At 41.0% G+C, this 17,495-nt stretch overlaps 1 protein-coding gene across 1 annotated transcript in view; it reads left to right on the forward strand.

Moving 5' to 3' along the window:
• The first annotated feature begins 2,207 nt into the window (after positions 1-2,207).
• topaz1 (testis and ovary specific TOPAZ 1) overlaps positions 2,208-17,495 on the forward strand; it is a 70,597-nt gene continuing 55,309 nt past the window's right edge. Inside the window, exon 1 of the mRNA XM_061982378.2 lies at positions 2,208-2,593. Coding sequence (XP_061838362.2) covers positions 2,329-2,593 — 265 coding nt within the window. The 5' untranslated portion in view covers positions 2,208-2,328. The remainder of the gene's footprint in view (positions 2,594-17,495) is intronic.

A 17,495-nucleotide genomic window follows, 5' to 3' on the forward strand; every position in this document is an offset into this window, starting at 1 on the left:
TCGTGAGATCGACAGGCGGATCGGTGCGGCATCTTCAGTAATGCGGACGCTGTATCGATCCGTTGTGGTGAAGAAGGAGCTGAGCCGGAAGGCAAAGCTCTCAATTTACCGGTCGATCTACGTTCCCATCCTCACCTATGGTCATGAGCTTTGGGTTATGACCGAAAGGACAAGATCACGGGTACAGGCGGCTGAAATGAGTTTCCTCCGCCGGGTGGCGGGGCTCTCCCTTAGAGATAGGGTGAGAAGCTCTGCCATCCGGGGGGAGCTCAAAGTAAAGCCGCTGCTCCTCCACATCGAGAGGAGCCTGATGAGGTGGTTCGGGCATCTGGTCAGGATGCCACCCGAACGCCTCCCTCGGGAGGCGTTTAGGGCACGTCCGACCGGTAGGAGGCCACGGGGAAGACCCAGGACACGTTGGGAAGACTATGTCTCCCGGCTGGCCTGGGAACGCCTCGGGATCCCCCGGGAGGAGCTGGACGAAGTGGCTGGGGAGAGGGAAGTCTGGGCTTCCCTGCTTAGGCTGCTGCCCCCGCGACCCGACCTCGGATAAGCGGAAGAAGATGGATGGATGGATGGATGATTACACTTAATATGATGCTGAGTTTGGTTACTTTTGCATAAAAAAACATGTACAGTTAAACTTGTTAAAGTCATACATTTTGGGCAATTTTGACTTAAAGTTTAGATGTTTGGTAACCAAGAATAATTTAATTTCTTATTTGAGAAGTATTTATACAATAGAATAGTTTACTTGGCGCAAAACATTTAGTTACATTGTTTGCTCTGGTATGCAATTTGAGCTCTGAAAATGTTTTATTCATGATAAGCAAGAACAGTTATTAGTCTATTATTAGCAGAGGTGGGTAGTAACGCGCTACATTTACTCCGTTACATCTACTTGAGTAACTTTTGGGATAAATTGTACTTCTAAGAGTAGTTTTAATGCAACATACTTTTACTTTTACTTAAGTATATTTATAGAGAAGAAACGCTACTTTTACGCCGCTACTTTTATCTACATTCAGCTCGCTACTCGCTACTAATTTTTATCGATCTGTTAATGCACGCTTTGTTTGTTTTGGTCTGTCAGACAGACCTTCAAAGTGCCTGCCTTACTGGTGACTTTCACTTCGTTCCACCAATCAGATGCAGTCACTGGTGACATTGGACCAATCAAACAGAGCCAGGCGGTCACATGACCTGACTTAAACAAGTTGAAAAACTTATTGGGGTGTTACCATTTAGTGGTCAATTGTATGGAATATGTACTGTACTGTGCAATTTACTAATAAAAGTTCCAATCAATCAATCAAAAGTGTGAAGGAAAAAAGATACTTTTTTTATTTCAACCGTACATCCCGTCAAAAGCCTAAAGACTGACCGCACATGAGGACGTTCCTGTCTTCACAATAAAAGTGCCGCTCCGTCGCGCCTGCGCTTTCAAAATAAGAGTCTCCGAAAGCCAGCGCAAACAAGCTAGCAAGCTACGGAGTTTGCCGCCAATATATTTCTTGTAAAGTGTATAAAAACGAATATGGAAGCTGGACAAATAAGATGCCAAAAACCCACCACTTTCATGTGGTATTAGACAGAAAGGAGGAACTTTTCTTCTCCTCCATTTGAAAACGTGGACGTTATCATCACTACTGTCTGATTACAATCAACGCAAGTCATCAGAATCAGGTAATACACCAACTTATATTCTAGTCTTCATGAAAGAAAGGAATCTATATGTTAAACATGCATGTATATTCATTAAAACACCTTTAACATGTAAACAAAAACAGCAAAATACATAAATATAAATTATATACTGTATATATCAATGTATGTATATATATATATATATATATATATATATGATATGTGTGTGTATGTTACTCATCAGTTACTCAGTACTTGAGTAGTTTTTTCACAACATACTTTTTACTTTTACTCAAGTAAATATTTGGGTGACTACTCTTTACTTTTACTTGAGTAATACATCTCTAAAGTAACAGTACTCTTACTTGAGTACAATTTCTGGCTACTCTACCCACCTCTGATTATTAGAATGCGTAGTTAATATTAGTTTATCCTAGCACGCTTCACGTTGGCATTTTGAAACTCATGTATGGTTCAGGCAGCTGTTGCGCGTGCGCACTGCTGACATTTTGCGCGGCCTCCAGTGCAAGCTATTGCGCATGCGCACTGCCGCCACCACACCTATGCCCAAGCCTAAAATGGCCGCCCGCCTTAATTAATCAACACTTAACTCCTGTAAACATTTCCCCTGTGCCACAACTTGACTTGGAATAATAACCCTTTAACTCCGGTGCTTGCTCAATGATGTTGCCGTCGTCGAACAGGGTCACACTCAACCGAACCAGACTAAAAGACGTCGCCTGTCTGAAGGCTGCGCGGAGACAAGAAGGCCGCCAGTCGCCCGCCGGCGACAAAACACATGCTTCACTCTCCGTGGACGTCAACCGACAACTTCATGGGTCACTCTCCGTGGACGCCGACAATGTTTCACAGGTGGTGGACGCCGAGGCCAACAATGGCGGTCATGTTTCTTGTGGAAGGAGTGTGGAGCGGCGCGGTTTGAGAGGCAAGTAGACAAGTAGGTGACCAGCAGGACCAACTAACACGTCTTTTTCTTCTTCTTCACGGCCAAGATTTTTCATGAGATACAACCAATGAGTCTAAAAAAAAAAGTTGCTAGAAGCGTGAGGCCGAACTGTTGGTGACGTCATAGTTGCCAGTGAGGGCCAGGGGTCACAGATGGAAACAAGAGATGCTAAGCTAACATGCTAACCACTAGTGATGGGTCCGGCAACACCGATGCATCGGCGCATGCGTCGAGCTCATAGAGCAAAACCCTGTGTCGGTGCGCGTACCGCTTTTAGAAAGTCACGTGACCGATCATGAGCTGTTTTGGTCACGTGAACGATACGCCAACTGTGTCGCCTCCTCTGTGCCCTGTGAGCGGCTCTTTTCTACAGCCGGAGAAATAATAACTAAGAGAAATCGTCTAAAATGTAATACGTAGGAAAAACTTTTTTTTAAATAAAAATGTGTAAAAAAAATGAAATTAAAAAAATTCCCAGTCCACAATCATCCACAACACGTTCTCTTAGATTTCCATGTTATGATACATGTTCACATTATTTATTGACTGTATCGAAAAAAGATAAAAATATCCATCCATCCATTTTCTACCGCTTATTCCCTTTGGGGTTGCGGGGGGCGCTGGAGCCTATCTCAGCTACAATCGGGCGGAAGGCGGGGTACACCCTGGACAAGTCGCCACCTCATCGCAGGGCCAACACAGATAGACAGACAACATTCACACTCACATTCACACACTAGGGACAATTTAGTGTTGCCAATCAACCTATCCCCAGGTGCATGTCTTTGGAGGTGGGAGGAAGCCGGAGTACCCGGAGGGAACCCACGCAGTCACGGGGAGAACATGCAAACTCCACACAGAAAGATCCCGAGCCTGGGATTGAACCCTAGACTACTCAGGACCTTCGTATTGATATTTTTATTTAAATGAAGATATGAAATAATCCTAAATGACTTGGTTTATATTATTGTATATACTAGGGCAGGGGTCACCAACGCGGTGCCCGCGGTCACCAGGTAGCCCGTAAGGACCAGATGAGTAGCCCGCTGGCCTGTTCTAAAAATAGCTCAAAGAGCAGCACTTACCAGTGAGCTGCCTCTATTTTTAGGGCCCGCAATGGCCCATTGCAAAAGGACTCCCACAGGGAGTCCTTATGCAATGGGACATAAGGACCTATTGTTATTCTAAGGTTTTATTATTCTTTATTATTATTATTATTATTATTATTCTTCCGCCGCCTCTTTGAACACTAATTTGACCCACTCAACATGCTTCAAAACTCACCATATTTGACACACTCATCAGGACCTGCGAAAATTGTCTTTTGATAAAAAAAACGAACCCCAAAAATCAAAATTGCGCTCTAGCGCCCCCTAGGAAAAAAAAAAACAGACTGCCTGTAACTCCCACTAGGAAGGTCGGAGAGACATGAAACAAAAACCTCTATGTAGGTCTGACTTAGACCTAGTTCTCATAATTGTATGTCTTCGGGCTAAAATCAACAGGAAGTTGGCAATTCCCCCTTCAATACAAAAAAGTACTAAAAACAGTCACTTTTGCCTCTTTGAGCTGTAATTTGACCCCCTTAACATGCTTCAAAACTCACCAAACTGAACACACACATCAGGACTGGCTAAAACTGTGATCTAATGAAAAAACCTAACCCCAAATCCAGAAATTGTGCTCTACAGCAATTTTTTCATAAAACGCACAAAAAACTGCTCCTCGGATGACAAATCTGACAAAACTGCCTGTAACTCCCACTGGGAAGGTCGGAGAGAGATGAAACAGAAACCTCTATGTAGGTCTCACTTAGACCTACATTTCATAAATTGACAACCCCCAGCAAAAATCAACAGGAAGTTTGCTATTCCCCCTTCAACACAACATTTTTGTAAAAACCCGTCACCTTTCTTCAAACATTATCTCCTCTGAGGGCGTTTGTTGTTTCGGCTTCAAACTTACTCAGGAGAGAGATTGAACCCTTCTGATTAAAAGTTGGCGAAAGAGTTGTGATACCTGCTCCGGTTTTGATTTTATGACCCTTCAAAGACCCGCTGCACTGATGCTCCTGCGGTGCTGTTTTTTTAAGATGGCTGCTTAAAAGCAGGAAGCACCAACGTGCCCACACATTGCAGACAAGGTAGGTACACTAGACAAAAGTCTTGGGACACTTCAGACTAAAAGTAGACAAAAGTATTGGGACACTTAGGACTAGCACCTGCCAAATACGCGGGCCCGAACAACGCTGCTTGCAGCTTTAATTATTATTCTTTCTTTTTTCTTCCGCAGCTTTGCGCGGTACTTTGACCCCCTTAACATGCTCCAAAACTCACCAAATTTGACGCACACATCAAAAAACGCGAACAAAACTCTTTAGTAAAAAAACCAAACCCCAAAACTCAAAATTGGGCTCTAGCGCCCCCTACAAAGTTAACTTTTTCTAACTCCCAGTACGAATGTCGTGGAGACATGAAACAAAAACCTCTATGTAGGTCTCACTTAGACTTAAATTTTATTAATTTATTTCCTCGGCCAAAAATCTACAGGAAGTTTGCTATTCCCCCTTCAACACTAAAATTTAGTAAAATCAGTCACTTTTGCCTCTTTGAGCTCTAATTTGACCCCCTTAACATGCTTCAAAACTCACCAAACTGAACACACACATAAGGACTAGCAGAAATTGCGATCTAATAAAAAAACCTAACACCAAATTTAAAAATTGCGCTCTAGAACAATATTTTTATACAACGGAGAAAAAACTGCTCCTCGGAAGAAAAAATGACTAAACTGCCTGTAACTCCCACTAGGAAGGTCGGAAAGACATGAAACAAATACCTCTATGTAGGTCTCACTTATACCTACATTTCATAAATTGACAACCCCCAGCAAAAATCAACAGGAAGTTTGCTATTCCCCCTTCAAAACAAATTTATTTTAAAAACCGGTCACCTTCCTTCAAAAACGTACCTACTCCTCTGAGCGCGTTTGTCGTTTCGCCTTCAAACTAACACAGGAGAGAGATTGAACCCTTGTGATTACAACAACAGAAGCGCTTTTTTTATAACTGCTCCGGTTTTGATTTTATGACCCTTCAAAGACCCGCTGCGCTGAGGCTGCTGCGCTGCTGTTTTTTTAAGATGGCTGCTTAAAAGCAGGAAGCACCAACGTGCCCACACAATGCAGACAAGGTAGGTACACTAGACAAAAGTCTTGGGACACTTCAGACTAAAAGTAGACAAAAGTATTGGGACACTTAGGACTAGCACCTGCCAAATACGCGGGCCCGAACAACGCTGCTTGCAGCTTTAATTTAAATTGTATTTATTTACTAGCAAGCTGGTCTCGCTTTGCTCGACATTTTTAATTCTAAAAGAGACAAAACTCAAATAGAATTTGAAAATCCAAAAAATATTTTAAAGACTTGGAATAAGTGGTAGAAAATGGATGGATGGATGGGTCTTCACTTGTTTAAATAAATTCATTTATTTTTTACTTTGCTTCTTATTACTTTTAGATATACAATTTTAGAGAAAAAATACAACCTTAAAAATTATTTTAGGATTTTTAAACAAATATACCTTTTTACCTTTTAAATTTCTTCCTCTTCTTTCCTGACAATTTAAATCAATGTTCAAGTAAATTTATTTATTTTTTATTGTAAAGAATAATACATATTTTAGCTTCTGGTTTTTCGACGAAGAATATTTGTGAAATATTTCTTCAAACTTACTATGATTAAAATTCAAAAAAATTATTCTGACAAATCTAGAAAATCTGTAGAATCAAATTTATATCTTATTTCAAAGTATTTTGAATTTCTTTTAAAATTTTTGTTCTGGAAAATCTAGAAGAAATACTGATTTGTCTTTGTTAGAAATATAGCTTGGTCCAATTTGTTAGATATTCTAACAAAGTGCATATTGGATTTTAACCAATTTAAAACATGTCATCAAAATTCTAAAATGTATCTTAATCAGGAAAAATTACTAATGATGTTCCATAAATTATTTTTTTAATTTTTTCAAAAAGATTCAAATTAGCTAGTTTTTCTCTTCTTTTTGTCGGTTGAATTTTGAATTTTAAAGAGTCGAAATTGAAGATAAACTATGTTTCAAAATTTTATTTTAATTTTTTTCGTGTTTTCTCCTCTTTTAAACCGTTCAATTAAGTGTTTTTTCATCATTTATTCTCTACAAAAAACCTTCCATAAAAGGAAAAAAAAAATGTACGACGGAATGACAGACAGAAATACCCATTTTTTTATATATATAAATGTATTTATTTCGCTATTCTTGTTTAAATCACACTTACGTGTAACTTACAAATGACAATATATTTATTTATTTAAGTGTGTATCAAACTGGTAGCCCTTCGCATTAATCAGTACCCAAGAAGTAGTTTTTGGTTTCAAAAAGGTTGGTGACCCCTGTACTAGGGCATAAAATCAGTGTCAGTTGAGTCGGTCCATAGGTTGCCTGTAGGGATTTTTAATGTCCAGCAGATGTCAGTATTTAGTGACACAGTATCGACACAGTATCAATACAGTTTTGCAATGTGTCGAAACGCTTCATGACGCCTCATCAACCCATCACTACTAACCACTGATTGAATACTAGCCAGATAACGCACGTCATTCAATATTTGTATAATTAGCAGCAAAATGAAAGTACATTTTCTTACTTACCGTGTTTTATATTCCACAAATAAGCATAATGAAAACAAAAAAGTTCAAATGCAAAATACCTACCATTTTAAAAGATTTGAAGCATAGTGATCAGAGGTGGGTAGAGTAGCCAGAAATTGTACTCAAGTAAGAGTACTAGAGATTTATTACTCAAGTAAAAGTAAGGAGTAGTCACCCAAATATTTACTTAAGTAAAAAGTATGTTGTGAAAAAACTACTCAAGTACTGAGTAACTGATGAGTAACATACACACACATATCATATATATATATATATATATACATACACACACACACACATATATACATATATATATATATATATACATACATTGATATATACAGTATATAATTTATATTTATTTATTTTGCCGTTTTTGTTTACATGTTAAAGATGTTTTAATGACTATACATGCATGTTTAACACATATAGATTCCTTTCTTTCATGAAGACTAGAATATAAGTTGGTGTATTACCTGATTCTGATGACTTGCGTTGATTGTAATCAGACAGTAATGATGATAACGTCCACGTTTTCAAATGGAGGAGAAAAAAAGTTCCTCCTTTCTGTCTAATACCACATGAAAGTGGTTGGTTTTTGGCATCTTATTTGTCCAGCTTCCATATTCGTTTTTATACACTTTACAAGAAATACATTGGCGGCAAACTCCGTAGCTTGCTAGCTTGTTTGCGCTGGCTTTCGGAGACTCTTGTTTTGAAAGCGCAGGCCCGATGGAGCGGCACTTTTATTGTGAAGACAGGAACTGTGCAGTCAGTCTTTAGGCTTTTGACGGGATGTACGGTTGAAATAAAAAAGGGTCTTTTTTCCTTCACACTTTTGATTGATTGATTGAAACTTTTATTAGTAGATTGCACAGTACAGTACATATTCCGTACAATTGACCACTAAATGGTAACACCCCAATAAGTTTTTCAACTTGTTTAAGTCAGGTCATGTGACCCCTGGCTCTGTTTGATTGGTCCAACGTCACCAGTGACTGCATCTGATTGGTGGAACGGAGTGAACGTCACCAGTGACTGTATTTGTTGAAACGCAGGCACTATGAAGGTCTGTCTGACAGACCAAAACAAACAAAGCGTGCATTAACAGATCGATAAAAATTAGTAGCGAGCTGAATGTAGATAAAAGTAGCGGAGTAAAAGTAGAGTTTCTTCTCTATAAATATACTCAAGTAAAAGTAAAAGTATGTTGCATTAAAACTACTCTTAGAAGTACAATTTATCCCAAAAGTTACTCAAGTAGATGTAACGGAGTAAATGTAGCGCGTTACTACCCACCTCTGCCACTGATTGAATACTGGCCAGATAACACACGTCATTCAATATTTCTATAATTAGCAGCAAAATGTCAAAGTACATTTTCTTACTTACCGTGTTTTATATTCCACAAATAAGCATAATGAAAACAAAAAAGTTCAAATGCAAAATACCTGCCATTTTAAAGATTTGAAGCATAGTGATACACCAAATATTAAAGACTTGAAGCATATTAAAGGGGAACTGCATTTTTCCACAATCTTTATGCATACCTGCCAACTACTCCGGTTTTCCCGTAATTAGTACGGTTTTCATCAACCTATTCCGGGTTACGGTTGCAGTGATAAAAAAATACGGTTTTTCATTAATTAAAAAAATAATATTTTTTAAAAGTTTTGTTCACGAAATCGCGTAACAACAATGACAATCGACACTGCTTCCCGTAACTTCCTATCGAGCCATTCCGAATGCCAAGCACGAGGCCATTGTTTCCAAACGAGCGAACGATCATGGAATCAGCCGGAGAAAAATCGCAAACGAGTCTTAAACCGAAAAGAAAACTGCAGTCATTCCGTGAAGAATATTCAAAAGCCTATCCGGGAATAATTATCCGTTCCAAAAAGGGTGAAAACTACGCGAATTGCACCTTGTGCAGACAAGATTTTTCGATCGGACACGGAGGAATTAGCGATGTAAAAGACCACGTTGGGACAAAAAAACACAAGTCTAATGCCGTTGCTAGCGATACAAGTGGAAAACTTTCAACGTTTTTTGTCGCCCAAACAGATTCTTTGGATGTGATAAATGCCGAAGTTTTATTTACGGAGGCAATAATTGAGCATGGACTTCCAATCGCACTGGCTGATCACATGGGACAGTTATTTCGGAAAATGTTTCCCGACTCGAAAATCGCCAAAAAATATGGATGTGGTCGAACCAAAACATCAAACATTATTCAGTGTCTTGGAACAGAATCCTCAAAAAGTATCGCCGATGTCATGAAGACGGAACCATTTAGCATGTCGACTGACGGCAGCACCGATTATGACGAGCAGTAGATTATACAAGCTTGGACAGAAAGTTAATAATGACACCAATTTTTTTTTTTAATGGAATTGTTTAGTACTGTTTTACAATTTGTTTACTGTAAAAAGTGTTTATACTGTTTATACTTTCAATGAACAAATTGAAGTCTTGTGAAAGGTTGACAGGATAACTGGCATTAACTGTCAAAATAATTTCAAACTATTGAAGTTAGCTTACAGAATAAACATGTCAATCAACCCATATGATTTTTGCTGTAATATTTTTGTTTTGAAAAGTCACTGTGACTGATAGAAAAGTGATGGTTTTAGCAACATTTTAACCTGTCTGAATGCTAATAATCATTTTGCGTCGGGGGGCGAAGCCTGAACCCCCCACCAGGACTTTGTCCTGGACCTATTGGGGCCTGCGGCCCCTGGACCCTGGCTACTAGGTTTTTCTGATTTCAAAAGTTGGCAGGTATGTTTATGTGAGTGTGAATGTTGGCCCTGTGATGAGGTTGTGACTTGTCCAGGGTGTACCCCGCCTTCCGCCCGAATGCAGCTGGGATAGACTCCAGCAACCCCGAAAGGGACAAGTGGTAGACAATGGATGGATGGATGGATGGATTATGAAAGACATGAAGATGGATGGATTTTTTTTATGCATTATAAATGCAATGAAAAGTCCGCTTATAACGGAGCCTATAAAAGCCCTTAAAAACCATCCAAACCTCTCCATGAAGGTTTTATACACATGATGTAAGTTTATATGTAATGCACTAAGAGGTTTTATACACATGATGCAAGTTTATATGTAATAACAGGTTTTATATACATGATGTAAGTTTATATGTAATGCACTAAGAGGTTTTATACACATGATGCAAGTTTATATGTAATAACAGGTTTTATATACATGATGTAAGTGTATATGTAATGCACTAAAAGGTTTTTATATACATGATGTAAGTTTATATATAATGCACTAAAAGGTTTTTATATACATGATCAGAGGTGGGTAGTAACGCGCTACATTTACTACGTTACATCTACTTGAATAACTTTTGGGATGAATTGTACTTCTAAGAGTAGTTTTAATGCAACATACTTTTACTTTTACTTGAGTATATTTATAGAGAAGAAACGCTACTTTTACTCCGCTACTTTTACTCCGCTACTTTTATCTACATTCAGCTCGCTACTCGCTACTAATTTTTATCGATCTGTTAATGCACGCTTTGTTTGTTTTGGTCTGTCAGACAGACCTTCATAGTGCCTGCGTTTCAACAAATACAGTCGCTGGTGACGTTCACTCCGTTCCACCAATCAGATGCAGTCACTGGTGACGTTGGACCAATCAAACAGAGCCAGGAGTCACATGACCTGACTTAAACAAGTTGAAAAACGTATTCGGGTGTTACCATTTAGTGGTCAATTGTACGGAATATGTACTGTACTGTGCAATCTACTAATAAAAGTTCCAATCAATCAATCAAAAGTGTGAAGGAAAAAAGACCCTTTTTTATTTCAACCGTACATCCCGTCAAAAGCCTAAAGACTGACTGCACAGTTCCTGTCTTCACAATAAAAGTGCCGCTCCATCGCGCTTGCGCTTTCAAAATAAGAGTCTCCGAAAGCCAGCGCAAACAAGCTAGCAAGCTACGGAGTTTGCCGCCAATGTATTTCTTGTAAAGTGTATAAAAACGAATATGGAAGCTGGACAAATAAGATGGCAAAAACCAACCACTTTCATGTGGTATTAGACAGGAAGGAGGAACTTTTCTTCTCCTCCATTTGAAAACGTGGACGCTATCATCACTACTGTCTGATTACAATCAATGCAAGTCATCAGAATCAGGTAATACACCAACTTATATTCTAGTCTTCATGAAAGAAAGGAATCTATATGTTAAACATGCATGTATATTCATTAAAACACCTTTAACATGTAAACAAAAACGGCAAAATAAATAAATATAAATTATATACTGTATATATCAATGTATGTATATATATATATATATATATGTGTGTATATATATGTATATATATATATATATATATGTGTGTGTGTGTGTGTGTGTGTATATATATATATATGTGTGTATATATATATATATATGTGTGTGTGTATGTTACTCATCAGTTACTCAGTACTTGAGTAGTTTTTTCACAACATACTTTTTACTTTTACTCAAGTAAATATTTGGGTGACTACTCCTTACTTTTACTTGAGTAATAAATCTCTAAAGTAACAGTACTCTTACTTGAGTACAATTTCTGGCTACTCTACCCACCTCTGTACATGATGTAAGTTTATATAGAATGCACTAAAAGGTTTTATATAAATGATGTAAGTTTATATGTAATGCACTAAAAGGTTTTATATACATGATGTAAGTTTATATAGAATGCACTAAAAGGTTTTATATACATGATATAAGTTTATATGTAATGCACTAAAAGGTTGTTATGTAATGCACTAAAAGGTTTTTATATACATGATGTAAGTGTATATGTAATGCACTAAAAGGGTTTTATATACATGATGTAAATTTATATAGAATGCACTGAAAGGTTTTATATACATGATATAAGTTTATATGTAATGCACTAAAATGTTTTTATATACATGATGTAAGTTTATATGTAATGCACTAAAAGGTTTTTATATACATGATGTAAGTGTTATGTAATGCACTAAAAGGTTTTATATACATGATGTAAGTGTATATGTAATGCACTAAAAGGCACATTTATAACATTTAATTATTTTGATCTTTAAGAATATGCAACCATTTATTTAAAAAAACACATCACGTTTGCTTATGTTGACATGATGTAAATGATGATACATTAGTTTGGAGTATATAATATCAGTTAGGTGACATTGGGTCATTTCTCGTGACACAATAACTACTTGCGGCACATTGCTTTGGAATCACCTAAAAACATAAAATTATGTTATTTCTTTAAATATATGTATATAACGTATGAGCATGTGTACATGACTTGGCTTTTGCCTGTTTAAAAATTGAAAATAATTCAAATGTCCCCTACATCTTTAGATTGTTTTGTTTTTATTATGTAAAAAGTTTGGACATCCCAGCACTGACCTAAATGTATTTTATTTTTCAAAACCTCCCAAATTGTTACCTGGTCTTCACACGGCTGCTTTATGAATAAAATGACAATAGTGGAGCAAGAACATGCTAAATGTGAACAGACTCAACTGGAAATGCTTTGTGTCCTTTTTCAAAACTAAAATGAGGAGGACGTTTAACCCTTGTGTGGTGTTCATATTGTTGTTACTCAGCCAGTGTTTGTGGGTCTGATGGACCCGTTGCATTTTGTGGCTTTTAATGCCTCACACGTTATAATACTGAACAGATGTTTACCTTATCCCAAAAAACATCTGTAATGAAGTGCTTTGAGAGGCTGGTAAAGGAATACATTGTCTCCAGACTTCCCCCCACATTCGACCCATACCAGTTTGCTTATCGCCCTAACCGCTCCACAGAGGACGCCATCTCCTCTGCACTCCACCTGAGCTTAGAACACCTGGAAGGAAAGGACACACACGTGCGGATGTTGTTCCTGGACTTCAGCTCAGCATTCAACACCATCTTCCCGCAGCACTTGGTGAGCAAACCTTGGATTCAGTTCCCCTTTATGCAACTGGCTGCTTGACTTCCTCACAGACAGACCCCAATCTGTGAGAGTGGGCACCAACACCTCCAGTGCCATCTCCCTGAGCACCGGCTCCCCCCAGGGCTGCGTCCTGAGTCCGCTGCTGTTCACGTTGATGACCCATGACTGCTGCGCCAGGTCCACTACTAACCACATTGTGAAGTACACGACAGTAGTGGGCCTCATCCGTGACAACAACTACAGGGAGGAGGTGAAACATCTGGTTGACTGGTGCAGAACCAACAACCTGGTCCTGAATGTCAACAAGACCAAGGAGATCATGGTTGACTTCAGGAAGCACCAGTCCAGCCACTAGAGATGCGCGGTTTGCGGACACAACCGCGGATTATCCGCGGTTCGGGCGGTTGAAATAAAAAAAAATTAGATTTTATCCGCGGGTCGGGTCGGGCGGTTGAAATAAAAAAAAATTAGATTTTATCCGCGGGTCGGGTCGGGCGGTTGAAATAAAAAAAAATTAGATTTTAAATAGATTCAGGCGGGTGGCAGTTAAACCAATTGGGAAATATATATACATAGTTAAATGTTGTTACCCACATACGAAAAACGAGCAGGCACCTGCAGCATATGCCACAACAGAAGAAGAAGAAAAAAAAGAGATGGACACTTTTACGGAGCGGAGAAGGGACGCCTCGCCGGGGTCCGGGACCGAGGCCCCTTCCCCCGAGAGGGCCCCACCGGGAGCCGTAGCTGAGGTGATCCGCGAGAAGGGCCCGACGCACGTCCAGGGTCACCACCGCGCCCACCGCACAACACCCCGCCTCGTCCGCCTTCGCCGCGGCCGGCGTCACGCGCATGAGGTAAGCAGCTTACCTGCCCGCCACCCCCGTGGCCGGGGGCTCGTAACAGGGATCACTCCCCTCGCTCCGCCCGCGCAGCTTACCTGCCCGCCACCCCCGTTGCCGGGGGCGCGTAACAGGGGTCACTCCGCGCGCAGTGCGCTCACGAAAGGGGTGGGGCAAGCAGAACTGGCGCTGCGGGATGAACCGAACGCCGGGTTAAAGCGCCCGATGCCGACGCTCATCATACCCCAGAAAAGGTGTTGGTTGATATAGACAGCAGGACGGTGGCCATGGAAGTCGGAACCCGCTAAGGAGTGTGTAACAACCCACCTGCCGAATCAACTAGCCCTGAAAATGGATGGCGCTGGAGCGTCGGGCCCATACCCGGCGGTCGCCGGTGTCGCGGCGCGCTGAAGCCTCGGGCGCGAGCCCGGGTGGAGCCGCCGCAGGTGCGAGGGACATCGCACCTCCACGCGCTTGGAGGTGCGCTCAGCGCGGCTCCCAGATGATTGCTGCATTGGATCAGTCTCCTTTCTTTAACAGGCAAAAGCTTTATAACCTCACTAATGCCTTGCATCGTCTATATTAGATATATAACAACGGGCGGGTGCGGTGTTGATTAAATGTTAATTTGGGTGGATGCGGGTGGATGCGGGTGGTTGACGACTTTTGTCATGCGGTTGCGGATGAAATAATTGCCTATCCGCGCATCTCTACCAGCCACGCTCCACTCTACATCAACAGCACAGCAGTGTAGATGGTAAGCAGCACCAAGTTCCTGGGGGGTGCAGATAACTGACAATGTGACCTGGTCCGTACACTCCGGAGCTCTTGTAAAAAGAGCTCAGCAGCGCATGCACTTTTTGCGTCGGATGAAAAGAGCACAGCTCCCTCCCCCCGTTCTCACCACGTTCTACAGACCAACAGCATCTCTGTCTGGACTGGAGCCTGCAATGCCTCAGACTGGAAGTCTCTCCAGAGAGTGGTGAGGACGGCGGAAAAGATCATCAGGACTCCTCTTCCTCCTATCCAGGAGATTGCAAAAAGCCGCTGCCTGACCAGGGCTCAGAAAATCTGCAGAGACTCCTCCCACCCCCACCAAGGACTGTTTTCACTGCTGGACTCTAGAAAGAGGTTCCGCAGCCTATGTAGCAGAACCTCCAGGTTCTGTAACAGCTTCTTCCCTCCGGCCGTAAGACTCTTGAACGTATCATAATAATCCCCTCAATTCCCCCCAAAAATGTATTAACTGGCTGGAATATAAAGACAATATAACATACATCCATAATCGTGGATGCATGTGCAATATATTTGATCTGTACAGTAATCTATTTATTTATATATGCACCTTTTATTGCTTTTTTTATCCTGCACTACCATGAGCTAATGCAATTAAATTTTGTTCTTATCTTTACTGTAAAGTTCAAATTTAAATGACAATACAAAGCAAGTCTAAGACCCACAAATGCTGGCTGAGTAACAACAATAAGAACGTTGCATGGAAATTTCTCTGCCAGTTTCTGCATCCCACAGGGATTCTTCTTTTGTGATTCTGCACCTGCGGTTCCCACACAAGGTTGCAACATTGTTTGTCAACACTGTCTGCTCTCATTCTCTCGCACATTTGACCCTCTGATGCTGTGTACCTACACTCTGTCCTCCCCCTGTCTAAGCCGTGTGTGTGTGTGTGTGTGTGTTACACAGAACATCAATCTCCACACTTCTATTAGCCCGGGTCCAGTGGACCCGGACATCTTATATGTAATATAAATGTGTAGGGGGGGGGTGTATGGTGTGTGTTCATTAAATATGCATTCTGATATATGTTCTTCACAGAAAATGAGCCAAAGCCAGTGAGTCTCAGTTTGAAAAATGTATTAATTGTACCATTTTTCTTTTAATAAAAATCGAAAACGGGTCCCTCAGACCCGAACACCACACAAGGGTTAAAGTGCCTTTTTGGGTGATGTTTAGTTAAGATGTCCACTTTTCCTTTAAATACAAGCATTTCCGGTCTTTAGGATGTACCAGTCTCTGTCTCAGGGTGTTGCCTGCTTTGAAGTGTACTGGGATGTTGTGTTGGTTAAAAGTTCTTGAGTTTCTCACATAGACCTGATACATATGGAATGACAATATTCATAGATTACAATGACCTGGATGAATGATAAAAGCATTCATAGACAAATTAAAGTAATATAATATATTGTAGCCCCCAGAAGAAATCACACAAAGTCTGACGCTATTTTTAACTTTCATTACCAACCTTATGATTACAAATGATTCAATTCCAACAGGTATTATCTCCCGTGCAAACACTTTCGTTTAGTGAGTCTGCGCTTCCCCGGAACACTTACTCATTGTCCGCCAATCACCTTTCAGGCCTGGACGGTGTGTTTGCAAACATGGGAAAAACTGACATCAAATCCAAACATAAAACATTAACATTTGCTGGTCGTTAGAGTATGAATTGATATATTTAGCTCATTATTGAGGGTGCATGGGAGTTTGCCCAACCAGTCTACATGTGCTTTGTGGACTTGGAGAAGGCATTCGACCGTGTCCCTCGGGAAGTCCTGTGGGGAGTGCTCAGAGAATATGGGGTTTCGGACTGTCTGATTGTGGCGGTCCGCTCCCTGTATGATCAGTGTCAGAGCTTGGTTCGCATTGCCGGCAGTAAGTCGGACACGTTTCCGGTGAGGGTTGGACTCCGCCAAGGCTGTCCTTTGTCACCGATTCTGTTCAGAACTTTTATGGACAGAATTTCTAGGCGCAGTCAAGGCGTTGAGGGGATCTGGTTTGGTGGCTGCAGGATTAGGTCTCTGCTTTTTGCAGATGATGTGGTCCTGATGGCTTCATCTAGCCAGGATCTTCAGCTCTCACTGGATCGGTTCGCAGCTGAGTGTGAAGCGACTGGGATGAGAATCAGCACCTCCAAGTCCGAGTCCATGGTTCTCGCCCGGAAAAGGGTGGAGTGCCATCTCCGGGTTGGGGAGGAGATCTTGCCCCAAGTGGAGGAGTTCAAGTACCTCGGAGTCTTGTTCACGAGTGAGGGAAGAGTGGATCGTGAGATCGACAGGCGGATCGGTGCGGCGTCTTCAGTAATGCGAACGCTGTATCGATCCGTTGTGGTGAAGAAGAAGCTGAGCCGGAAGGCAAAGCTCTCAATTTACCGGTCGATCTACGTTCCCATCCTCACCTATGGTCATGAGCTTTGGGTTATGACCGAAAGGACAAGATCACGGGTACAAGCGGCCGAAATGAGTTTCCTCCGCCGGGTGGCGGGGCTCTCCCTTAGAGATAGGGTGAGAAGCTCTGCCATCCGGGGGGAGCTCAAAGTAAAGCCGCTGCTCCGCCACATCGAGAGGAGCCAGATGAGGTGGTTCGGGCATCTGGTCAGGATG

The sequence above is a fragment of the Nerophis lumbriciformis genome, linkage group LG21 (assembly GCF_033978685.3).
Source record: "Nerophis lumbriciformis linkage group LG21, RoL_Nlum_v2.1, whole genome shotgun sequence".
NCBI lineage: Eukaryota > Metazoa > Chordata > Actinopteri > Syngnathiformes > Syngnathidae > Nerophis > Nerophis lumbriciformis.